The sequence below is a fragment of the Diospyros lotus genome, chromosome 8 (assembly GCF_014633365.1).
Source record: "Diospyros lotus cultivar Yz01 chromosome 8, ASM1463336v1, whole genome shotgun sequence".
In the NCBI taxonomy this organism is placed as follows: domain Eukaryota; kingdom Viridiplantae; phylum Streptophyta; class Magnoliopsida; order Ericales; family Ebenaceae; genus Diospyros; species Diospyros lotus.
The window spans coordinates 9,034,372-9,061,737 of record NC_068345.1 but is presented as its reverse complement, the minus strand read 5'-3'; the positions used below and the strand labels follow the sequence as shown (position 1 = coordinate 9,061,737).

The 27,366-nt window shown below is 38.0% G+C and overlaps 1 protein-coding gene across 4 annotated transcripts in view; it reads left to right on the top strand.

Moving 5' to 3' along the window:
- LOC127807508 (mitogen-activated protein kinase kinase kinase 1-like) overlaps positions 1-25,026 on the top strand; it is a 38,942-nt gene extending 13,916 nt beyond the window's left edge. The window contains exons 4-9 of one of the 4 annotated variants that reach the window (XM_052345399.1): positions 4,462-4,619; positions 6,851-6,923; positions 7,027-7,086; positions 9,973-10,089; positions 23,178-23,427; positions 24,423-25,026. In XM_052345399.1, coding sequence (XP_052201359.1) covers positions 4,462-4,619; positions 6,851-6,923; positions 7,027-7,086; positions 9,973-10,089; positions 23,178-23,390 — 621 coding nt within the window. In that variant the 3' untranslated portion in view covers positions 23,391-23,427; positions 24,423-25,026. Of the gene's footprint in view, positions 1-4,461; positions 4,620-6,539; positions 6,766-6,850; positions 6,924-7,026; positions 7,090-9,972; positions 10,090-22,142; positions 22,173-23,177; positions 23,428-24,422 lie in introns of those variants that run through there. The other 3 variants (XM_052345400.1, XM_052345402.1, XR_008024701.1) reach the window with 3 other exon arrangements.
- Positions 25,027-27,366: the final 2,340 nt, after the last annotated feature.

Sequence of the window (27,366 nt, the reverse complement as noted above, 5' to 3'; positions counted from 1 at the left end):
TTTTCACTACCTTTATGTCTTCTCAGGGGGTCTTATATCAGTCGTCTTGTGCCTATACACCACAACAGAATGGGGTTGTTGAGCGTAAAAATAGACATTTGATTGAAACTGCTTGCACCCTCCTTTTACACCATAATGTTCCCTTTCGTTTTTGGGCTGATGGTGTCATCACTGCTTGATATCTCATTAATAGGATGCCTTCCTCTGTTCTTCATGACAAAGTTCCTCACTCTCTCCAGTTTCTTGATCAACCATTATATGTTCTTCCTCTCTGTCTTTGGTTGTACGTGCTTTGTTCATAACATCTCCAGGTCGGGATAAATTGTTTGCTCGGTCCATCAAATACATTTTTCTTGGTTATTCTTGACTCCGAAGGGAATGTGAGCTACACATTCTATCGACGCATAAGTTCAAATGAAATAAGGCAAGCATTAAAAAAGATGAAAAATCATAAGGCAGTGGGACCAGATAATATATCAATAGAAGCATGGAAATGCATGGGAGAAGAGGGCATCTCCTGGCTAACGCAACTATTTAACGCCATCCTTAAATCAAAAAAGATGCCAGATGAGTGGAGGAAGAGTACTTTGGTTCCTATATACAAGAACAAAGGAGATGTTCAAAACTGTGAAAATTATAGAGGAATTAAGTTAATGAGTCATACCATGAAACTCTGGGAGAGAGTAATAGAGCAGGGGCTCAGAAAGGAAACAAAGGTGTCAGAAAATCAGTTTGGTTTCATGCCTGGTAGGTCAACAATGGAAGCTATATATTTACTGAGGCGTCTAATGGAAAGGTATCGAGATCATCAGAAGGACCTACATATGGTGTTTATAGATCTAGAAAAGGCCTATGATAGGGTCCCTAGAGAAGTATTATGGAGGGTTTTAGAGAAGAAATGAGTCAAAATAGCCTATATACAAGCCCTTAAGGACATGTATCATGGTGTAGAGACAAGGGCAGAACATGCGGAGGGGATACTGAACCATTTACAACTACAATAGGACTGCATCAAGGTTCTGCACTAAGTCCATACTTATTTGCCCTAGTAATGGATGAACTCACTAAAGATATTCAGACAGATGTGCCATGGTGTATGCTATTTGCAGACGACATAGTGTTGGTGGATGAAACAAAAGGAGTGAACACTAAGCTTGAGTTGTGGAGAAACAATTTAGAATCTAAGGGATTTAAATTAAGTAGAAAGAAAGCAGAATATACGGAATGCAAATTTAGTAAAAATGCAAGAATGGATGATGTTATAATAAAATTAGAAGACCAAATCTTACAAAGAAAGACCATTTTCGATATTTGGGATTAGTGATTCAAAAAGATAGAGAAATCCATGAGGATGTCGCACATAGAATTAAGGCAGGTTGGCTAAAATGGAGAAATGCATCGGGGGTGTTATGTGATGGTAAAATCCCATTAAAATTGAAAGGAAAATTTTATAGGACAGCTATAAGACCAGTCTTGCTATATGGCTCAGAATGTTGGGCAGTCAAATACCAGCATGAGCAAAAGACGAGTGTAGCGGAGATGAGGATGTTAAGATGGATGTGCGGACATACAAGAAAGGATAAAATTAGAAATGAAGTTATTCGTAATAAGGTAGGAGTAGTGCCAATCGAGGAAAAGATAAGAGAGACTAGACTAAGATGGTTTGGTCATGTGAGAAGGAGACTAAGAGACGCTCCTGTGAGGAGAGTTGATGAAATGGAACAATTAGTCACAAAAAGAGGTAGAGGTAGACCCAAGAAGACTTTGGGAGAGGCATTAAAATTTGATATGAAATATATGGATCTAAATGAGGATATGACAAAAGACAGAAATACATGGAAGTCTAAAATTCATGTAGCCGACCCCACATAGTGAGATAAAGGCTGGATATGTTGTTGTTGTATTCCTGACTGCAAAAGGGTTATAAGTGTTACTCTCCTGCCACCCAACGCTATTTTTTATTTGTTGATGTTACATTTTTTGAGTCATCCCCTTTCTACTCTTCCCTTCCTTCTGAGTGCCATCCCATTTCCGAGGCCATCCTTATTCCATATAGTCCCTCCTGTTCCTCGTTTCCTTGTTCCCTCGTCTATCCCATTACAGGTCTATCATCGACGCTCTCCGCCTCAGTCACATGATGGTCTTGCTGATGTCCCTGTGCAACCTCTCGCTTCTCTTATTACACCAGTGACTCCTGTTGCCTTACCTCCCACTCCAGCGTCTCCACCTACCGCAACTCTTACCTCCTGAGGATCAATTTCCTGTTGCCCTTCGGAAAGGTACTCGTTCTACGCGCAATCCTCATCCAATTTATAATTTTCTTAGTTATCACCGTCTGTCTTCTCCTTATAGTGCTTTTCTTTCTTCCCTTTCCCCTGTTTCTGTTCCCAAAACTGTTAATGAGGCATTTTCTGATCCAGGGTGGCGACAAGCAATGGTAGAAGAGATGATCGCTTTACATTCCAATGGTACTTGGGATTTGGTTTAATGGTAGAAGAGATGATCGCTTTACATTCCAATGGTACTTGGGATTTGGTTTCATTATCCCTAGGTAAATCTCTTGTTGGATGTCGATGGATCTATATTGTCAAAGTTGGCCCTGATGGGCACATTGATCGGCTTAAGGCCCATTTGGTAGCAAAATAGTTCACCCAAGTGTATGGTCTTGACTATGGTGATACTTTTTCCCCTATGGTTAAAATGTCTTCTGTGCATTTGTTTATCTCTATAGCCACTCTGCGCCATTGGCCGTTGTATCAACTGGACATTAAGAATGTCTTCTTACATGGTGAGCTTCAGGAAGAGATTTATATGGAGCAACCTTCTGAGTTTGTTGCTCAGGGGCAGTCTGGTTTGGTTTGTAAACTCTGACGCTCACTATATGGGTTAAAATAGTCTCCGCAAGTCTGGTTTGGTCGCTCCAGTACTGTTTTTCAAAAAGTTGGTATGACTCGCAGTGAGTCTGATCATTCGATTTTTTACAAACACACATCACAGGGAAAGTGTATATACTTGATTGTCTATGTGGATGATTTTGTTCAACTGAAGAGACATATTTTCCATCATTTCCAGACCAAGGACTTGGGGTTGCTTAAGTACTTTCTTGGCATAGAAGTTGCCCAGTCCAGCTCTGGTATAGTCATCTCTCAGTGAAAGTATGTGTTAAAGTTAGACATTCTGGAAGAAACTAGGATGCTTGATTGTAAACCTATAGACTCTCCTATGTATCCTAATGTAAAGCTTTTACTAGGACAGGGGAGCCTCTTGTAGATCCTGGGAAATATTACAGGTTAGTTGGAAAACTTAATTATTTAACTATCACTCGGCCTGACATTTCTTTCTTTGTCAGTGTTGTTAGTGAGTTTCTACAGTTTCCTTGTGATAGTCATTGGAATGCAGTTTTTCGAATTCTCAGGTATATTAAGGGAGCTCTAGAGAAAGGACTATTGTATGAGGACATAGGTCATACTCAGGTAATCGGATATTCTGACACTGATTGGGCTGGTTCTCCATCTAATAGACGATATACTTCTGGATACTGTGTTCTGGTTGGAGGGAACCTAGTATCTTGGAAAAGCAAAAAATATGATGATGTTGTTAGGTCAAGTGCAGAAGCAGAATATTGTGCTATGGCCTTGGCAACATGTGAACTTATTTGGTTAAAACAATTGTTTCAGGAACTCAAGTTTGGAGAAATATTACAGATGAGATTAATTTGCGATAGTCAAGCTACATTACATATTACCCCCAATCCAGTCTTTCATGAGAGGACCAAACACATCGAGATGGATTGCCATTTCATTCGAGAAAAGATTTTATCTAGTTGTATTACCACAGTTTTTGTCAATTCAAATGATCAGTTAGCAGATGTCTTTACTAAATCCCTCAGAGGTCCTTGAATTGAGTATATATGTAACAAGCTTGGTGCATATGATATATATGCGTCAGCTTGAGGGGGAGTGTTGAGTTATATATAGAGGTAACACTTGTGTGTGTATTCTAGACTTAGGGTTAGCCTTATGTCATGTCTTATGTCATGACATATGAATGATTTTGTATAAATAGGTGTTCATTCTATTAGTTAATATATGCAAAAATTTCCAATCTCTCTAAGTTTTATAGCAAGCCTAAGTTTGTTCGGTCTGGAGTTTCTCTGTTAAATACCCTTTGATTATGATTGTCCATAGCACTTATGCCACTGTTAGAAGCTTACAATTGTCTTGCTTGTGAATTCATTTTTGCTTAGAGTTTATGAGAATAGCCAATTCCTTTACCTGATGTCTTACCTTGGTTATCAAGATACATATTAATTTTCTTGTAACTTGCAACTCATGCTTGGTGGTTGCTATATTTGTGGGGAATCTGAATCTTTGTTTTGAAATATTATTTCCAGCAAATCTTGGATAAGAATAACGTCTTCTGTACTATGGATAGTATCTAATTATATCGTCTTCTCTGCAGGATGAATCAAATCTCTATATCTTCCTTGAGCTGGTAACCAAGGGTTCCCTTTTAAATCTTTACCAGAAGTATGATCTTCGAGATTCTCAAGTCTCCTCTTACACAAGGCAAATTTTGCATGGCTTGAAATATCTCCATGAGCGAGATGTGGTTCACAGGTGATTGCATGTCATTCTTGGCTAATTTATAGATTATGTGACCTCTAGATTTTCTGCTTTTCACTGTTTTATTCTGTTCTTGTATATTATTATGTTTCAGTTCTTTATCCCATGATATTTATGCATGTACTGGTGTACCTTCTTGTTAGAGAATATGACGGACTAGAATTTATTATTCTGTCATGCACTATTCTATGATGTGGATAGTGATAATAAAAAGAAGGGGCAACATGGAATGGGGCACAGGCTGCCCTTTGTGTAAATAATCCTTGGTTTATTTGCAAGTCCTTTTTATGTGTATATAATAGGTAAATTGCTGGTGATGCCCCTTTTTTTTTTTTTTTTGGGCCGCTGCTGCTGTTGCTGCTGTTGTATATTTTTTCTGTTAAGGTGATCTTGGTAAACTTAATATTTTCTAGACAAACGATGTAATTGTGCATGGGTTATAGTATGATAAATTTCATATTTTATAGACATGTGATTTGTATGGATTTTGGGTAGTTGTACATTTTACGTTGCTTGTGGAATAACCATGGTGTGTCAGAAGTTTTGACTTTTGTGTTCATGAGTCCCATTTTTAATGGGAGGAGAAGCTTTTGGAGATTGTCTGATTCATAACCTTTAGTAGGGAAAATTCTTAAAGAATTTTGCATTGTGGACCTAATTATTCTCTGTCTCCCTCTCTTCTCTTATTTTCCTGTTAAATGGTTGCATTTAGAAGCTGATACTAACCCCTATCTCTGCTCAAAACTATATCTATGAGGCCTAAATCAGTTCTAACTTTTTCATTACCTTCTGGCTTCCAGTTTATGCCAAAACTGTTGGAATGAATTCTGCCCTGAGAATTCAAGCCACAGTTTCTGAAAGTTTGGCAACTAATTGCCTAGGAAACCAAGCCATCATGACCTCTTTGTATCGCTAAAGCTTAGTCTTTTTCTACTGCTTCTAATATGAAACCAGCTAGCTTTTTAATAAGATTAGTAGGCTAGTCCACCATAGTGACTACAAGTTGCATTGTCCAAATTTCTTTGCACTGCCTTGTGTCAATATATCTTCTGTCTTTAAAAGGGACATAATATTTTCTTTGCTCCTATAATGTGGTTTGTTCATTTCAATGTATTTTAGTTCCTAAAAAAAGAAAAAGAAAAAGAAAAAAAAGACGTGTGTAATGCTCATTAACTTTTTATTCCCATTTTATTGTTTTTAACCTTGATGCCAAATAATTTAGTTTTCAGGTTGTCTATTTAACACAGTAAAAAAGATCTTTTGCTCTTTAGTTTGTAAAACTTCCCAAGTTTATATAATCTTTTTCATTATCAACTGCACCTTATCTGAACCATGTTAGGGTTAGTGGCATGGCATTTATAATGTGAACTGACTTCTAAAAGTTTTTCATTGACAATACAAAAACCATGCAAAATAATAACAATGTGGTAAAATTTTACACTGGATGTCCTTCTTGGCGCAACCCTCTAGCAAGGCAATTCATATAATCTTTCTAATATGCGATATCAATAATCTGAAACCAAAAATTTCTTCACTACCAGGCTTATGTCAGCTGTGAAAACTGGTAGTTGATGCTGTTATTAAAGATTGTTATGTATGAATGAAGTTTGCATTTCATGATCATGATACTTCTGTAGTTTCCTTACTTTGAAATCTTTGACTTTGTAGGGTTGTAGGATGTGAATTTCAGCCCTGTGATGTTACCATAGTGGGAGAGTGTGTTTCATACATGACCTTGTGTTGTTATTGCAGCTGACAGTAAAAAACTTCAAGTTCATGTGTTGAATGTTTAATCGCAGACTAATACCTAGACTTTGTTTGTGTAAAATACAGCCGTAAGTTTAGGAATTTTGAGTAACTAGATATCAAATTGTTTGCCTGGTGACCTGCTGTCTTCATCTACTTGTTTGTCAGGAAGAGAACAAAAGAATTGTTCAAGTTGGATATTCTTCATCCTTCTTTCCCAAAAAGGGCATTAATTTGTCAATTACTGTTAGATTGTGGAAGAAAAATGCTACAAGGAATTGCTGTCCAACTCTTTGAAGTTGGACATGACACATTTGTTTTGTTTCCTTGTGACTCAAAGAAGTTGCAAATTTGTTGCCTTGCCCTTGTTCTTAACCTGTTCTAAATATCTTAGGTAATATTTATTCTCTCTGTTGGAAATTCTATATATGCAGAATTTAATCAGGTCTCTCAAGTTTTGTCTTTCCCTTGTCTTACAGGGATATAAAGTGTGCTAATATATTAGTGGATGCTAGTGGATCTGTTAAGCTAGCAGATTTTGGATTGGCAAAGGTCATGCACTTCCCATCTTCGGTTTTTTATATCTCTGTCTCGTTGCTCATAAAATACAGTGTGTTTCTTGCTACTAAAATTGCTGGTTGACATTGTTGTGCAGGCAACTAAATTAAACGATGTGAAATCTTGCAAGGGAACTGCTTTCTGGATGGCACCTGAGGTTTGCCTTAAAACCACTCACCTTTCTTTACCCAAATTTGTTACATAAAAGGGTATCCACGTACATACATGCACTTGCCCTTATCTGCTGCATAAATTTATTCATAGGAGTGCAAAAGATTACTCTAGTTGTAATGGTGATCAAGTTGGATAGCCATGACATTGCACTGGGAGAATGTTTTTAAATATTAACCTATAAGAGTGATTATAGTAATTGACAAATTCCTATCTCGAGTCTTTCAAATACAGTGAAAATACTTGCTAAACAGATGGCACAAGTCCTCAAAATACTAGTAAGTACAAGATAGGAGATGATTTTGTAGAGTCCTCCATTCTAATGAATATGTATATGGCACACTCAATACCCTGGGGATACACATTGCTTCCAATAAGATTCTTCACTCACATGAGACGCAACCTCCTTTCAAATCTAACCCCATGATAGGAATACACGCCTTGAAGCATCTAGGTATGACCGTAGACATCTGAGCTTTGAAGAACCTATAGGTGGCAATCCTAGAATCAACGCAAATCACGGAAGGAATTTAGAAAGAGAATATAGGCAATCGCCTTCACCCCATTGGAATAGAAAAGAAGACAATAGGAATGTGAAGGTGGATGTTCAGGAGTATAACGGTAGGTTAGACCCTAATGTGTTTTTAGATTGGCTGGATGACATGGAAGATGATTTCACTTGGTATAACATGATTAATATTGAGAGAGTTTGTTTTGCCAAAAATGAAATTGATTAGTTTTGCAAAGAAATATTGGAAAAATGTTCAATGTAATTTTAGAGATTAGGTGAGCCTCCCATCATCCAATGGGTTGTCATGAAGCAAAAGTTAAAAGAGAAATACTTACCCTCCTTCCATAAGGGTTAGTTACAACAACTGCTAAACCTAAAACAGTCAAATTTAAGTGTTAACTGAATACTCGACCCAATTTGAAAATCTTCTCATTCGATGTAATTTAAATGCGGATTCTTTCTTTACAATGTAAAGATTTATAAATGGATTGAGGATGGACATCCAGAAAGAGATTATGTTACTCTCCCTTGAGACTGTATTGGAAGCCTATATTATAAAGCCATGTAGATAGAAAAATACCTTAACGCCCCCCCTTATTTGTCGAGTGTCCACACAATTATCTGACTCCTGTCCATTAAGGTCCTCTCCTCCACCTTCCCCTAGAGATACTAATGTTAGTAAGGCAGTCCCTTTCAGCCTCTGGGGATAGCTTTGCTATGAATATAAATTATGCTTCTAATAATTCCCAACCTAGTACTTCCTGTCCTCATAACCCTTCCATTCAATGCCACCATTGTCATAAGAAGGGTCACATAGCTGCTCCTCGTCTTGAATGTGCCTCAACTCTAGAGCCAGAGCAAGAATTTACTTATCAACTTGAGGATCAAGATGGAACTAGATTTTTCTGGAGGAGAGGAAGAGGTTGCTGGCGATCTTGATTTGGTAGAACAGGTTAACATTGTGAGGTGTGTACTGAATGAGAGCATCCATGATGATAAATAGAAACACACTAGTATTTTTCAAACATGCATTAGGTGTGGTGAGAGAACTTGCATGCTAGTTATTGATGGGGGGTAGTACCATGAACATGGTTTCTAATTTTGCAATTACTCGACTCAAACTTAAGGTAGAACCACATCCAAAACCATTTAAAGTTGCATGGGTGAAAAACATAGCATGGGTCGAATGATGTCTGGTCTTCTGTTATGATAGGATTTTGCTGGAATCTCTTGAATTTGCATGACTGATTGGCTAAAGCTTTGTAATGAATTAGTGTTTGAATAAATGTTATGCCAATAGAAATAGGTATATGTGATTGAAGTCGGGAATGATGTTCATCAGGGCCATTTTGAACAAGTCTTTCTTCTCTCTGTGGATGAATGGTATTGGTAGTGACAACTGGCTAGTGTGGGAAGTGACAACTAGCTAGTGTGGGACCCTTCTGGAGAATAATAATGGCACGCATCAAGTGGTCACCAGCATGCCGGAGAGACCAGGTGATCTGGGGAGAGAATGGCAGCAGGGAGCTCTTAACCATATCTGTGTTTGGGAGTCCTTGTTTTGAGTGGGGAACTTCACTTTAAATAGACCACCTGAGTCAAAAAGGTCAAACTCATCATGCTCAGGTGGCTTGCCTGTTTGGGTTGGCTGAATGAAAGGTTAACCTTTCATTTTGGAATGTGCCAGCAGAGCTGGTTTACTTATTATGGTTAGATTGCTCTAGTTGTGGTAGGCGGCAGGCGGTAGACAAGTTCTTTGTTCTATGGTGTGTGGAAAGTGTTAAATGGCCACTCTTTGTTTGGTCAGGGGAAAGTTCTTGCCATGTGACCTCTTTCAGGAGTACCTGGACTTCCCAAATTTAGAACACCTAAGGAACTACAATAGGCTTCAGCATTACAAATATTCTATGAGGTGGTTGACATTGAATAAAGAGTGAAAAAGAAAATAATAAAGTATTATGCTATACTATTTTTTAGTGGAGTAAATAACAAGATGAATGGTTAATACATGGAAGTATTTATTCATTGATCTAGTAGTACTAATGGCAGCTTATTTGGGGGCAAATGTGAGGAGAGGATGCCAGTAAGTAATAGATAAATTGTACACATACTTCCAAAGATAATATACATAAAATATTGCACATATCCATCCTCCAAAATATTTATAGCCTATATGTCTGCATATATAGTTTTACTGATAAAAGCCTACATGTATCTATTTAATCAAGTTTAATACATATGCTCTCATTTGTATGAATTTGGAAGGATAATATTTAGGCTATACACACACACATGTGCACGTTGTATAGGAGACAGTTGGACCTAAAATGGCTTCTGATTGTTATACTTTTACCATCGCAGGTTGTTAATCGGAAGAACAAGAACGATGGTTATGGGCTTCCTGCAGATATATGGAGCCTTGGATGCACCGTCTTGGAGATGTTGACCCATCAGATTCCATACTCTGATTTCGAATGTGTAAGTGTAGTATTCATTTTGTAACTTTTCCTAAAAGATGTGTTCTGGCATGCATTTGTTTCTTGAAGCAATGTTTGCGCCTCTTATATTTAGGGGGTGATGGTTATGTTTTTGTTAAGCATGTTGCATTATGATCGACTTGAAATTTGAATTTAAAAATAATATAAGCTTGAGTTAGAAGCTGAGCAATCGGTCTAAGTGTAATGTTCAAGATAAATAGATCTCTAATGGAGACAAGATTTGCTAAATATTTTAGAACTTTATAATTCTAGTCATGTAGGGTTTTTATTATTCCAGAATTTTACAGGATTAGGAATTTCAAGTTTTTATTCCTGCTTTCATTTGAATTTCATGTTAGGATTAGGAGTTTTCGACTTGAATTTGGATTATTAGTTTTGTAGGGATATGTGAGTTTATAACTAATTACCTAATAAGTGTGGAAAATAATGAAAATTTGGCTTTTGATATTTATTATACAGACAATTCAGATTTGTATCTCCTCTTTCTTCTTTTCTTCTTGTTGAGTTGTATGTAGAGATAGTTAGCATGATGATGTCATGATAGTTGTATATATATGTGTTCCATCTCTTAGTTTGTAATGATATAGAGATATTTTTCAAACCATCTCTCTCTCTCTAAATTATCATATGGTATCAAAGTCACTGGTGAGAAAATCATAAGCTGCCCGCTGTGTATCCTTCTCATGCGGTCTCTAAACCCTGAACTTCTTCTCCTCGCCGCCTCTATCAAGACCAAATCTCCACTGTTCAGCCATTATTTGCTAGCACCACTGCCACCATAGTGCTTGCCTCCATTAGGTCCGCCCAATCTCGGAGACCTATCGCCGTCGCCGCTGCCACGCGCTGCCTGACAGATCTACCAGATCTTCCATGTGCCGCCCATCAGCCCACTTTCAGGCCAGCAACTGCTTGTGCCACCACCGCCGGCCTCAGATCGACCCAATCTCAGAGCCTCGTCATTGCCACCTCTTCCACGCGTCGCCTATCAGATCTGCCAGATTTGAATTGTCGGCACGTGAACATACTTTTCGGCCATCGCACCCACTTTTCCTTGCCGTTGTTGGATCGCTGGCCTTAGATTGGCCTAGCCCCGCAGCTGCTGGCCGCCGCTAGACAGATATGCTGGTGGGGACGTTTTTGCCTCGATCTCTCTTTTCGGTGATTCGATCGCTACATCGTCACCACCATTGGACTCGTCTCCCTAAGTCCATCTAGATCCAGGTGGTTTCGTCTCCATTGGCGGCCACCCACTGCACACCTTTGTTGCTGCTCCTTCCATCCCATTTCAGATCTAATTTGCAGTCCTTGACATGTCTGACCTCAGTCAAATAACTCCTACACGTGTTTGAGTCTATTTCAACATTTGCTGCCTCTCAACCCTTTGCCATTTCCAACATAGGGACCCATGTTATCACATCTGACAAGTTGATAGGGTCTGCCAACTATCTCTCATGGGTAGTGTTTGTCAAGTTGTGGTTCAAGGGGCAGGGACAAGCAGACCATCTCACCACGAAGGTAGAGGATGTTGATCTAGTCAACAAAGCTAGATGGGAACAACTTGATGCTCAGTTGTGTAATATTTTGTGGAATTCCATTGATCGCTCTGTTTTGTAGCTCTTTCGGCCGTTTGAAACCTGTTATGAGGTTTGGACGGAAGCCGTTGAATGTTATACCACCGACATTTAGCGTTTATAGATAGTCCACACTATCAAGAACATCCAGCAGGGTCACTCTATGGAATCCTATCTGGGCCAAATGCATTCTCTCATGCAGGAGTTTGAAGCTCTTCTTCCATACTCTGATTCCAAAGTCACTCATGATTCTCAACAGGAAAAACTGTTCATGGTCCTTACGTTATCCGGTCTCAAGCTTGAGTTCGAACTTGTTCGCCATTAGATCTTAATTGGGTCCACTAACCCTACTATGAAAGATGCATACAAAAGATTACTCAATATGGCTGGCAGTTCTTTCTCTATTGGTACTTCTACAGGTACCCCTCCCGAGGCCTTTGCTCTTGTGTCTCAAACTTTCGGCGGTAATCAAGGCTGGTCCGATAGCCACTCTTCCCCTTACTGCCACTTCTGTAAAAAGAAGGGGCATGAGGAAGATAAGTGTTGGAAGAAGCATGGTCGACTAGGTGCCCCTCCTGCATCTCAGACATCTCGAGCGACTCATATTGCCCAGAGTGCCTCTAGTCCAGCATTGGGCCCTTCGATGGTAACCCTACCAGCTACTAGGTATGAGGCTTTCTTGAAGTTCCAAGCATCTCAGCCATCTACTGGTCATCCCATGGCTTGTGTTACTCAAAGCCCTTTTATTGGCCTTTGGATTTTGGACTCTAGCGCCATTGATCACATGTGTGGAAATAAGGATCTTTTCTCTACCCTTACACTTTCTGAATATTTACCAACCATCACTCTTGCAGATGGCACCAAAACGCTCGTTAAAGGGATAGGGAAAACCTCTCTTACCTCTTACCTCCTCTTTCCCTTTAAATTCTGTCCTTTATGTCCCATGTAGTCCTCTTAATTTGTTTCTTGTTAGTCAACTTACTAGAGAACTAGATTGTTCAGTGATTTTTACCTCTACTTCCATTTGTGTAGGATCAGGGTACGGGGCGGGTGATTGGCGTCAGGCGTGAGTCACGGGGCCATTATCATCTTGTTGTGCCTAGTTTGCCGGTAGCCTGCACCAGTGCGACTTCTTTAGATCTCCTCCACTCTTGTCTCAGTCATCCCAACATCTCCAAACTAAAGAAGTTAGTTCCTAGTTTGTTGTCATTATCCACTTTTAATTGTGAGTCATGTCAGCGTGGTAAACACGCTCGTAGTTCTTTTCTTAGCTGCGTCCATAATTGGGTTGCGATTCTCTTTTCCCTTGTGCACTCTGATATATGGGGGCCCAGTTGAGTTGACTTTACTCTTTAAGTTTTTTATATTTTGTTATTTTTATTATTGACTTTTCTCGTTGCACGTGGTTGTTTCTCATGAAAAGTCGATCCGAATTGTTTTGTCTTTCAAACATTTATTACTAAAATAAAAACACAGTTTGACATTTTTATACGTGCTTTCTGTAGTGATAATGCCCCTGAGTATTTTTCCTCATAGTTTACTACTTTCATGACTGCTAATGGCATCTTACATCGATTTTCCTGTCCTTACACATCCCAACAAAATGGTGTTACTGAGCGTAAAAATCGTCATCTCATTGAAACTAACCAAACACTACTTTTACATGCCAATCTTTCCACCAAATTTTGAGGTGATGCTGTTCTTACTGCTTGTTATCTGATCAATCGAATACCATCTTCTATGTTATAGGACCAAATTCCTCATTCTCTTTTGTTCCCTATACGACCACTTTATTTTGTTCCCCGTCATGTATTTGGATGTATCTGTTTTGTGCATTCTTTTTCACCTGGATAAGATAAACTTGCTGTCAAATCTCTCAAATGTATCTTTGTAGGCTACTCTCAGTTGCAAAAAAGTTATAAGTGTTACTTTCCTTAGTTAAATCGCTTTTTTATATCTGCTGGTGTCATCTTCTTTGAACAAGAGTCTTTCTTCTTGGTTGCTCAGCTCGATTCATAGAGTCTTGATCAAGTATTGCCTATTCCTTTCTCTTCTCTTCCGTTGCCCTCTTCGGGTTCGTCTGTCTCCTCCTCTATGGAACCCCCACTACTGTCTTTAGGTCCACACTCCACGGATCCTCCACTACTTACATATCATCGTCGTCCTCAACCTACTGTCGACGCCAACATTCCTCCATAATAGGACTCTCCAGGCTCACACTCTCCGTTAGTTGTTCATCCTGCCACGGATCTTGTGCTAGCTAGCCTTCCTGTTGCTCCCTGCAAAGGTACACGGTCCACTTGTAATCCACACCCTCTTTATAATTTTGTGTGTTATGAGCGTCTATCACCTATTTTTAATGCCTTTGTTTCGAGTATTTCCTCTGTTTCTGTTCCTAAAACCACAGGTGAAGCCTTGTCTCATCTAGGTTCGCGCTAAGCTATATTCGATGAGATTGAAGCCTTACACTCAAATGGTACTTGGGATTTGGTGTCCCTACCACCAAGAAAGACTCCCGTTGGTTACCGGTGGGTGTTCACTCCAAAAGTGGGCCCCGATGGATAGGTGGATTGTCTTAAGGCTCGCTTGGTTGCCAAAGGCTATACACAAATCTATGGGCTGGATTACAGTGATACCTCATCTCCTGTTACTAAAATAGCCTCTGTTCTATTTTTTTCTGTGGCTACTATGCATCATTGGTTGCTCTATCAGTTGCATATTAAAAACACCTTCCTCCATGGTGATCTACAGGAGGAGGTTTATATGGGGCAACCGCCTGGTTTTGTTGCTCAGGGGGAGTTCAATGTAGTTTGCAAATTCAAGAAGTCTCTTTATAGTCTAAAACAATATCCACGAGTGTGGTTCAGAAGGTTTAGCACTATGGTTCAAGCCTTTGGTCTCACCTGGAGTGAAGTTGATCATTTGGTTTTCTATCGACACTCCTCTTCTTTATCCATCTACCTTGTTGTTTATGTGGATGACATTGTTATCATAGGGAATAATCAAGTTGGTATAAAACATTTGAAGGAACATCTACATTAGCACTTTCATACCAAAGACCTAGGCAGACTCTAGTATTTCTTGGGTATTGAAGTTGTACAATCAAGAGATGGTATCTTAATTTCTCAGAAGAAGTATGCCTTTGACATCTTAAAAGAAACTGGCGTGGTGAATTGCAAATTGACCGATACTCCAATGGACTCGAATATCAAACTCTTGTTGGGACAGGGAGAGCCCTTTTCAGATCTTGAAAGGTATCGAAGATTGGTAGGCAAGTTGAACTATCTCACCATCACTTGCCCTGACATTGCTTTTGTTGTAAGTGTAGTTAGTTAGTCACATTGCTCAGTTCTCCATGTGACTCTCATTGGGATACTGTTATTCGGATTCTAAGATACATCAAAAGAGCACCAGATAAAGGGATACTCTATGAGGATAAGGGACAAATATTTGTTGTTATGTAGATGCGGATTGGGTAGGATCTCTTTTTGATCGTAGGTCAACCTTTGGGTATTGTGTTATTATGGGAGGAAATTTAATTTTTTGGAAAAGTAAGAAACAAAATGTAGTAGTTAGATCAAGTAATGCAACTCGTGAGCTCGTTTGGCTTAATCAACTCTTGTAGGAACTTAAGTTTTGTGAAGTGTCTCATATGAAGCTTATTTGTGATAATTAGGCTGCCTAGCACATTGCTTCTAATCCAGTGTTCCATGAACGAAACAAGCATATTTGAAATCGGCTGCCACTTTATTAGTGAAAAGTTGGTTGAATGTATTATTGTTACAAAGTTTGTTAACTCCAATGATCAACTTGCAGATGTCTTCAATAAGTCTCTAAAGGGTCCTCGGATAGAATATATTTGTAACAAGTATGGTGCATATGATATTTATGCTCCAACTTGAGGGGGAGTGTTGAGTTGTATATAGAGATAGTTAGCATGATGTCATAGCTTATATCATGAGATAGCATGTTGTCATGGCTTATGTCATGATAGTTGTATATATATGTGTTCCATCTCTTAGTTTGTAATGATATAGAGATATTCTTCAAACCATCTCTCTCTCTCTATCTAAATTCTCACACTTCTTAGTTATTTTCTTTCTTCTTTCTCTGTTGTCTTCTGTTTCTTTATCTTCTTGTTGTTCCTTTTCATTTTTGTTGTATCAGTTGAGGTTAAATGTTTGTATCATATATTGCACATGCATAGAGAATTATCATTGATTAGTGGTGATCCCTAGTTTTGATATGTATTAACTATTCAGGGGAGCCCTGTTAAAAAAACTAGATATCAACAGTTAAAATACAACTCATGAAGAAAATGAACAAAGATAAAAAAGGAAAGGAGGCTTGGAGTTGAGAGGACCACAAAAAAGGGAGAGAATGTTCCACATCATACCTCTTAACTATTTTTTGTGTTGAAGTTGCCACATGGGTGAGCAATCAAAGGCATTCTACGTAGAAGGTAAAGGGGACCTTGTCATGACCCAAGAAACAATAAATGGGCAATATGGTAATAGGCTAATAATAGTTGTTAGGAGATATTTTAGCAATTGGTTAGGAGCACATGGGTGAGTTATGTATGCTGTTAGGAGTCAGATATGCTTATATAAGGCTGCTGTAAACGGATGAGATTTTTCATATTTTGAAATGATAAATGAAAATCTGATTTCTCTCTCTAGAATTCTCTCTCCCTCTAATTTCTTCCCTTCTTTGTTCCGTTTTCCCCCTCGCTATTCTTTGTAATCTTCCCCATTTCTTGCTACAATTTCCTTCCTTATCCGTCTAATTCCCCCTCTGATTTCTCTCAATTCCCTATCAAACCCTATGTATATGACAATTGGTATCAGAGCAGTCTAGACGTGAAGACGACGCAGAAGCGATTACGAAAATCGGTAATAGTCAGGCGAGTTCAAGTAGTGAAATCAACAACTCTTGGAACCTATCTAGGTCGCTGCATATGGGTGAGACGAGCGCGAGCAAGAAAGTTCGATGATCGTCGACGGTGATTGGTGAGACCTGTAGAAGATCCACGAATCGGAGATCCATCGGACTTGAGCCCATCGACGATCAGTGCAGAGGAGCGTTTGCAATTGGAGTGGGTTGATAGGCGAGCAGACCTGAAGCGATTGAGGAAGTAGGAGACGCAACCGTTGTTAATTGCAGTCAGTGATTAGGCAAAGCAGGTCTGGTGACTCCAGTGACTTGGAAGGTGGTTGACTTGGAAGGTGATTTACGAAGGTGGTCCAATGGAAGATTCGATGGTGTTTGGAAGGCGGAATTCGTTGGCAATCTAACCAGGCGAATTTCGATCGGTCCTAGACTATCGCTTATGATGTGGTTAATCTCCAAGCAAGCGAGCACCCTTAGTTTGAACTTGGAAGGCGCAACAGGTGAGTGACTATCGGTCGATAATTTCGATAATTATTATTTGGAATTGAAGGGAGAAGCAAGGTTAAATCACCTCACGGTCCGAATCGGAAGGAGTCACAGAGTGAGGTTATCCTCGTGGCTGTAACAAACCAATGATCAGAATTTTCGTCTTAACTTTTGGAGGCGAGAAGGACGGTGTTTTCGACGGTGATTCCAACAAGTATTAGGTATTATTTCAGCAAGCCAGACAGGAGATTCGGTAGCCCTAGGCGACTCTTGAAGGCTGATCAAAGTCGCGGTAACGTGCGATTTATTCCGCTCCTAAAATAGGATCAACTTCGAAGCAGAACAATGCCTATAATTTGCCACTTCTTGGATCAGTTTAGAGGTGACTATTGTGAAGCAAATATAAAAATGAAGTGTTGGATTAAGGATGTACAGAGTTCCTGTTTATTGGCCTTCGACTTATCCTGCTCATGAGAAGTTTGCCATGGGGAGCAGTGCACGCACGAGACCATTGGAGTCTCAATCGCAGTAGAAGGATGCTGCATTTTCAGGGGGACGTCCTGCTCGTGAGGTCATAGGGAGTAGTGCATACATAAACAGACGTGGTTGTAATTGCAGCAGAATAATGCTTCTCAGTTGAAGGTAGACATCATGAGGAGTTTGGCCAAAAGCCTCAGGCATGGGAAAAGAAGAGAAAGGGATAAGCCAATTGGACAAGGAAACAAGAAGTGTGGTACATGATACAAGCAATGAATTTGGCCGTATGTTACATGAGTAGTTACAAGAGTTTGAGATGATACTAACTAAGAAGTATCATTACAGCTTTCCACATAATTCTTTGATGATTATCATTGAAGTTTTAACAAAGAGGAATTTCTTAAAATGGAGCTACCGAAGGAGAAGTCAAGGTTGATGGAAATTGATTAACTGCTTACCTCCAATGTGGAGTGGAAGAAGTATACCGGTGGGTAAATTTAACATATACTCACTGAATTTTAAAAATATAATTATTTATTCACTAACTTTAGATTGTTACTATCCGCTTACTGAACTTTGCTAAATGTCAACCATCCATCACCTGTTACATCTTGTAAACAGAAAATGTCCACGTGGCTAACGGAATCTAAAAAAATTTAACAAACACTCATTAAACTTTAAAAATGTAACTACTTATTCACTGAACTTTGTATTATTATTGCATGCTCACTGAATTTTGCTCAACGTTAATCATCCATCATCTGTTACATCACTGTTTGATCTTTCAAAAGAAAAATATCCACATGACTAACGGAATCCGAAGTGGCCCAATCAAATCCTTATTTTCAGCCAACTCAGCTTCAGCAACGGCGGTTGTCATCGACCCTTTCGTGGCCATTGCCTTGTTGCCTGGTGCCTCATCGCCTCACTTCTTGAGTGCCAACCACTGTTGTTGGAGCAAGGGAAATGAGAGAGAGAGAGAGAGAGAGAGAGAGAGAGAGAGAGAGAGAAGACCCTCACACTACCGCCGCCTTGCTGCTTACTGCATTGTTGCCGCCTTACCTCTCGATGCCTCGTCGCTCGCGTGTGAACCGTCGATACTAGAGCAAGGGAAGGGGAAATAGAGAAAGAAAGAGTGAGTGAGAGCGTTGCTGAGTTGGCCCAAAATAAGGATTTGATTAGGCCACTTTGAATTCTATTAGCCACGTGGGCATTTTTCGTGTGCAAGATCAGACGGTGATGTAACGTATGATGGATGGTTGATGTTGAGTAAAGTTCAGTGAGTAGATAGTAACAATTCAAAGTTCAGTGAGCAAGTAGTTACATCTTTAAAGTTCAGTGAGTGTTCGTTAAATTTTTCTGGATTCTGTTAGCCATGTGGGTATTTTTTGTTTGTAAGATGTAACGGGTGATGGATGGTTGATATTAAGCAAAATTCAGTGAGCAGGTAGTAACAATCTAAAGTTCAGTGAGTAAATAATTATATTTTTAAAGTTCGGTGAGTTTATGTTAAACCCTATATCGGTTTAGGCAGAATTGACAAGGATGGTGACGGTAAGGATAGTGTTGGCAGCAATCGCAGAAATACCGAGGGTTTGGGCCGGGGTGTGTGGGCAAAAGGAGAAGTAAAGGAACACACCGATCCCTTTGGAAAAGAAGTTCTTGATGAGGATGTTCCAAATGATAGTCATGGAAGTCCTAAACTAAAGCAGAATGATGCAGCTAGTCAGATGATAGGGATAATAAGAGGCAGCAGGGAGTTTATGAAATTGGAGAGGAATTGTCCTGCTGAGATGGAGAAGTTAGAAGAAGAAATAACCTCTCAAGATGCACCTATTGAAAGGCTGCAAAGGAATAAAGGGGAAACATTTGAGGAAGTGACCGAGGAAGCCAAGGACAACTTGTTACCCTCGGTGGCTAGTGCATGGGCTAAAGGATTTGGTGGTGTTCTGGATCGGAAGTTTGTGGGAAATGGAACAACATTTGATCAAGAAAATCTGACTGAAGGACCATCAATTTATACGGATATTGGAGTTCTTAAGGACATTGTTCTATTGCCTTTGATCCCGGACAATGCTGAGGATTTAGTTGATAAGCAAGTTGTAAATCAAGTTGGGAAAGATGATTGTGATGGGGGCCATATGGCAGCTACTGAGGAACTATTGGTTGGGATTGAAGTTGCTGTAGCTCCTAATTCTAATGCTCACAGACAACCTTGGCAGCTACTGAGGAACTATTGGCTGGGATTGAAGTTGTTGTAGCTCCTAATTCTAATGCTCACAGACAACCTTGGTTTGTGTATAGAAGGCAAGTTTGCAATTCTCCATTGTTGCAATTCTTGGATGTTGCTGATATTTGTACAACAGAGCATGGCTGTGGGTTTAAAGGGAGTATAATAACTGCAACTATGGATATAGATCTGCCACCCTTACTTGTATTGGACAGTAATAAACTTAACGGAGAACACGAACACTGATGGTCTTTATGTTGGACTCCAAGTTTTAGCTACTAAGTATTTTTGTTCGGAAGTTGCTGATCAGGTCCTCAGATTGGAGATCAAACTTGATGGGACAACTATTATTGGGGATGGTTGTATTGGGCTTGAATTCGATAAAGTTTCTCCTATGGAAGTTTTGGGGCAACTTAGGCTTGGAATTGATCCTAGGAACCTAAGAACGAAGAAGAAGAGGCTTAGAAGGAGCAAGAAGGAAAGAGGAATGAAATAGATTGACAAAGCGGGCATTGGATGACGAGCCAGAGCTATGTGCTGCAAGTTCTTGGGGGCAAGAACTCTCTCAAAGAGGGGGGAATTGTCATGACTCAAGGAATAATAAAGGGGCAATATGGTAATATGTTAATAATAGTTGTTAGGAGATATTTTAGCAATTGGTTAGGAGCACATGGGTGAGTTGTGTATGCTGTTAGGAGTCAGATATGCCTATATAAGACTGCCGTAAATGGATGAGATTTTTCATGTTTTGAAATGATAAATGAAAATCTGATTTCTCTCTCTAGAATTTTCTCCCCCTCTAATTTCTTCCCTTCTCTGTTCCGTTTTCCCTCTCCTTGCTGTTCTTTGTAATCTTCCCCATTTCTTGCTGCAATTTCCTTCCTTATCCGTCTAATTCCCCCTCTGATTTCTCTCAATTCCCTATCAAACCCTAGGTACATGACAAACCTCTGCCCCAACGGTCTGTTTGGTACACGAATAAGGGGAAGTATTACCACCTGACATGGTAATGGCTCGTTTGGAATCCTGGGTGAGGTGGGATTAAATATCTAATCCTACCGCTCCCCATGGGATAAATTAATCGCACTTTTGATCATTAATTTCCTTACTGCTATGGACATGAAAGCCCCTTATAAGCCATTCCCCCCCCCCCCCCCCCCCCCCTCTCTCTCTCTCTCTCACACACACACACACACACAGCCCTTCCCTTCATTCATTGGTGTGTCTCATCTGTCATTTGCCATGAAGAACAAATTGTTCACCATGGACTACAACTTTGGTCAGCAACGTTGGAGTTGTCAACAAGTGGCAACTCCGATGGTATGTTGCCGATTGTGGTTTATTGATTTGGTTAATAGGCAAAATAGTCATTTAGCAATCAAACTCCACCTACACCTCATTCAAAATTTACTATACCAAACATGGGCCAGGATTATTTAATCTCTTCACTAACTAATCCGGGTACCAAATGCTCTGCCTGTGAACAAAAATCAACCCACCTCATCACCTGCAAGATGCCAGGAAGAGAGAAAAAGAGTGTCTATATCTTCTGGCCACTAAACAATAGAGCAGGAAATGGTTTATCAGCCTGAGAGTTGCATCAGGGAAATCTCCATTCTCTAACAGAACAGGAGGTTGAGGAAGATGCACCTGATCAGAGGGGAATGGAAAATCCAGGAAGCAATGATGATTTTGGTCCACAAAAGAACCAGAAAATCCCTGGAATCTCAAGATTTTGTTTTATCAGGCTCCATGGACGTAAAAGTAACAGAATTAATGTGTCGATTTATAACCTTGAAAATGGCCTGATAAGACAAGTGAATGATCATTACGAAGAAGATTATCTGAAAATTACAAGAAAATGATGTCAAATCAATGCATCAAAAAAAAAAAAAAACTGTACATCAATCTGCTGTGCATGACTAAAAAAATACCAAAGAAAACATGGCACATTGACAATTGTTGAGGTGTTTTTGTTATCATCTGCTCATGAACAGAAAAACAAGATATAATTTATGTTGGAGTGGTTGGGATCTTCTGTATTGTTTGGATCCTTAGAAAGAAAGATAGCTTATCCATTAATGGGGCTTTCATTATTCAAGAAAATCTTAATATTCTTGAAAGTTTTTAGCAAGCAGCCTAGAACTTGGTGGTGTTTGCCCATTTCTTTTAGGTTTCTGTGTTCATTTGCATTAAAGGGCCTTCAAAGAAGACAGTGAACTAAAATTTGTCCATTTGTGGAGCGTTCACGATGAACCCAGCAGATAGGCAGGAGAGAGAGAGAGAGAGGGAGTCACCGTTGCTGTTGCATTGGAGAAGGGGAGGGACAAAGTGGGAGGAAGATACAGAAAGAGAGATTGCGGAGAAAGTATTGTGAAGATGCAGGCATTTTAGTCATTTAAAAAAATTTAAATTGGGGTTAGTAATGGCAGGGGGGTTACTGCAAGAAAGTTTGTAAAGTCAAGGGAGGTTGCTGCAATTTTTGGAACCTCAGAGGGGGTACCACCTCCATTTATAGACCAAACCTCAGGTGTACTGAGCAGGGTGGATTTCGTTTTCTGTATCGTTGTTCAAGAGAGATTTATACATTAATAACTTGAGGTGGAATACGTTCTTTGTTGTCGGTGTTTGTGAGTAAAATTATCAAGAAATCTGGATTAATTGTATCACCTGGTCATTTGACTCATTGACAGTGATGTAGATTTTGACATCTTTTTGATCTATTGGGCATTCCAATTACTGGTTTGCTTATCCCAAATGAATTGGGGCTCATAAGAGGAGAAGATTTGGGTTGCAATGATTCCTATTTGACAATCATTCCTATTGGTGAGGCAGGGGTCCTCTAGGCAGTGATAATTATTGGTGAGGCAAGAAGCCGTAACTAATTTATAAATTGAGGCTCTTTGGGAGTTTACTTTTTTCTCTCTCTCACTGTTATTGAGAGGTGTGCCTCATCTAGTGTTCAAAGAAGGCAAATGTATACACTCGAGCACCCCTAATGATCAGTTATGGGGATATGCATTTAGGGATAATTGGATAAGTTAGCTGATCCTTTTTGGGTAAGGAAGGGCTGTTAAACCAAAGCCGTGTATATATTAACTGCAGAGTACCGGTCATACAAGTGCCTCTTTGTCCTTGTAACTCAAAAGCTTTTAATACCCCTGATGTTGGTTCATAATGATAATATCCACATACATAAGTCTTATTGTTAACTGAACGCGCGATTCAACAAACCAGTTTATTTGCCAGCTTTCATGAGCTTCCCACTCAGGTGAAATGATTTTTTTCACCCCCGTGTCCTCTATTTTCAACCGTGTATGTATTATACTGGATTAGTTATTTTTGCACTTGCAACTTCACAGGATACTTATTCCATGTTTATTATTCTAATGTCTGGCTTTGTGATACCGGCAGATGCAGGCATTGTTTAGGATTGGAAAGGGCCACCCACCACCTGTTCCCGATTCTCTTTCTAGAGATGCACGAGATTTCATTCTTAAATGCCTTAAAGTAGACCCAAAAGCTCGTCCCACCGCTGCTCAGCTGCTGGACCACCCATTTGTTAGGAGGTCACTTCCCCCTTCCTCAGGTTCATCTTCACCATATCATCCTGCCCGTCGGATTTAGAAGCTGCCAGTAGTTATGAAGATTGAAGACAATTGAGGTAAATAATCTTTCTGGATTTAGGAAATTATAAGTGTCAGAAACACCAAAATTTCCTGATATAAAGGGCATGCATTCAAAGTTGTTAAAATCGAGATTTTAAGTGCGATCGAATGAGGATCTATAAAATCGACTATAAAATTGAATCGTAAAATAATAAAATTTTAAGAACAATTAAAAATACTCTTTAGTGTATGTAAATATAGTTTAGAATGGCATAATTTTATAAAAAAATGAATTAATATTGCATAATAATAGAATTATTACAATTTACAACCATATTCTTTATGAATAAAGTACATGTACTTATTTTAAAATAAATTTATTTATTAATTTAAAAAATATTAAATAATATAAATTTTTTAAATATTAAGCCCATTTTTTTGTCATCATTTATCAATAATTAAAATTTTAAATATTAATTTATATATAATATAAATTTTCATAAGTCAATCATGACCTAATATATAAATAAAAACAACACAATTGTTAAACATTTAACAAAAGTATGCGAGTTTACGATTTTATAGATTGAGTTTACATATCAACTTTATCGAGTTTACAGTATTGAATCGCGAGTCAACTTTAATTCTATGAAAATTCGAGTTTATAAGCGAGTTGACTTATTTAAAACTACATGGCTCGTAAAGTCATAAATTCATACGAATTGATGCGAGTTTGACAACAATGCATGCATTAATTATCATGATTGAGCCTTTTCAAACTGCCCTGTTTGTTGTGTCCTAGAAATTGAAATTCTCATGAAAGGAACTTTTGGGAGACCTTTTGTTTGTTTTTAATAGTTAGGATGTTTTGTTGTTTTGTTGTTGCACCTTGGCAAAACAACGGTCAGCTACATATAAATGAAGGATTATATTACTTGGTTGATACACCTGCAAAGAAAGTATTTTTGAGGAATTCTACTTCCTTCCAGAAAGAGAAAAAAAGGTGCAAATGGATGGACATTTATTTTCTTTTCTTTTTCTGTCCTTCCAGATATGCGTTCCCAATTAAAGGTAAAAGTTTTGCTTGTTATTGGCTTCGCCTGGCCCTGTGCCATTGAATCATCCTTGGTCTGGTGCTGAAGCAACAGCTCGCCTCGCTCATCCAGGGGATTGGATGCCAGTTACCTGAGACAACCTGGAAGGTATCGAATGCCCAGATGTTGGAACTTGTGAGGAGACCTCAAAATGCGTCGTCATATTCGCCCCCATCAATCAAATCAGCGCCATTGACTCCATGAGAACTGCCGTACTATGTTAGTTGGCTTCTTTAAGAAATTCCCACATCACACTACAACTCGTTTTCTATTGTTTTCCTTTTTCATTTGTTTGTCTTAGGAAAAACCAATTTCTTGAGAATGACAGATCTTTCCCTTTTCTATCCTCTGTGAGTTTAAGTAGTTGTGGAATGTAGAACAGTTGGCTTGGAGGAATGGCTGTAAACAAGGACGAGGGGCTAGTCGTATTCGTATATATCTCCTCATTGAAGCAAGTGTAAAATGTGGTTCCTTTTGTACAAGTTTTGCGAGAGTTCAATATTGTGTGTTGTGAATTATATATTTTATTATTCATGATCCAATGATCTAATTGTTAGATAACTTCTCAAATTATATTTATTTTTAATTTGTTTTTTTTGTATCTTTCGGTTTTGATTAGATGAGGATAATTTGATAGAAGAAAAAATTATCAGATATTCTCTATTTGATGGTCAGTTTGCTTAGAGAATTAAGATAGGTTTAAAAGGTCTAATTTTACTATGGTTGTGATTTAAATTCTATAAATAAATAACTTTTGAGATTATTACTTTTGCATAGTCTCTCGTTCATGTTCTCGATTTTAGTAGAGGAGGTAAATCGTATATAGAGATTTTGTTTCACTGTGTAGGATAAGAAATCGAACCTACGAATATGTAAGTGTATTTCGCTGTTACATAGATGGGTTATTGTAGTTGTTTGTTCTAGGTGAGAATGTTTTAGGTGATAATTATTTTAGATATTCGTAATTATTTTTTTGACGGAATTTAATGAAATTTTTAAAAGAGATTAAATTTTAAAAAGATTAAAATTTAATGGTTGCTATAAGATAAATTAAAGTAGAAACTATTTTGTTACAAAACATCAAATTGAGGGACTAATTGTATTATTTATTAATTTATTTTATCAGACAATTTAGTACTCGAGTTGGTGACATTTATTACTTAATTTGAGGGACAAAAATTGAGTGAATTCTAAACCTTAAGTTGTGACATGACCAATGAACATATCCAAATCATTATAATTCGATCTTTTGAACACAAGGGTGTGTTTTTGGAATCTTTTTCGGTTCAGTCCATGAATAGATTATACATATACATACGATTTTTTTTTTCAAATTTGGAAATAAAGATAAAAAAACAAGTTTAGGAAGGTAAATTTTTTTAAGGTGATATAATAAAAAAAGTATCATATAGCAAGAGACAAATTCCTACCTTTATTAGGGGCAAGACGGATTTAGGGGGGGTCCAATTTTCTCCTAAATTCGTTTACGGAGTTAGTGGGGGTTCAACTTTCTCCTAAATTCGTTTTTGAATCTGCTCCTAATTAGGGAATAATTTTTTTTTTTTAAATATGAACTCAAAATCTTGAAAGATATCACGAGGAGATCTAAAGAGATAGATTTACATCAATCAACTTTCATTGCTAAGATTTTACATAACTCTCTAATCTTTTGAGTTTTATATTATTTTTTTTATTATATCCTTTTTTCATATTATAATATTCTAATCAATTTAAGTATGTTAAGTGTAAGGTGAGGTATTTCAAAAGACATAGTAAATCTCGCATTGACAAGAGAAGAATGTTTAAAACAACTATCTTTATATTGAGTGATCCATCTTATAAGGCTTGAGATGAGGAAGAAATAGGTATGGGTTTAAATTTGCTTTTCAGCTAGAATTGTTTTCTGGCCAGAGTTTTGAAATCATCTTTTAACTACCACTTACAGCCTTAATTCTATAGTCGTTATGCCTTTATTTTATTCTTCCTTTTGTAATTGAAATTCCCTTTATAGCCAGCCACGAGCCATTTGCAGCCTATAAATACCTTTTTTCTCCATCCTTGTGGGCTAACAAAAAATTGTGATTGGTAACTACTAGCATTAGGAGATGACTGAATTAGGCAAGGATGTCTGTTAAACTCTTGATTTTTATGTTTATCCTAAAACATATGCTTCAGAATTATAAACATATGCTTAAAAATAATAAAAATACCAATTGTTGAAATGAAATATGAAAATAAGATGTTATTCGAGTAATATACTTAGTTAATAGATTAACATAATCATTATTCGAGTATAATTTTGTATTAGTGAAAATCAGTTTAAACTAACATTCAAACATTACTCGAGTACAATCGTATATTAGTCGAGTAATTGTCTTTAAGAAAATTCAGCTTAAATTGATATTAAAGTTTTACTTGAATATAACTTTGTGTTAGTTGAGCAATTATATTAGGAAAAATCAGTTTAAATTAACATTCCAACATTACTCGAGTACAACTTTGTGTTAGTCATGTAATTATCTTAGGGAAATTCAATTTAAATTGACATTCAAATATTACTTGAGTAATGAACATTAATTAGTCGAGTAAAGTATACTAAAAACACAATACTAAAAAAATTTAATCGATTAAGAGTTATGTTAGTCAAGTATTATGTGTGTCAGTCGAGTATTATTTTTTGACTCAAAAATTTAATTGACTAAGAGATTTTTGTTAATCTAATAATATCTTTTTTAGTCGAGTAATATATTTATATAATTGAGTAACATTCTTAAGCATAAAAGTACTTAATCGACTAAGAGAAGTTTTTTAATTGAGTAATATCCTTTTTAGTCAAGTAATGTATTCAAATAATCGAGTAACATTTTTAAGCAGTAATGCACTTAAAAAGTCAATCAACTA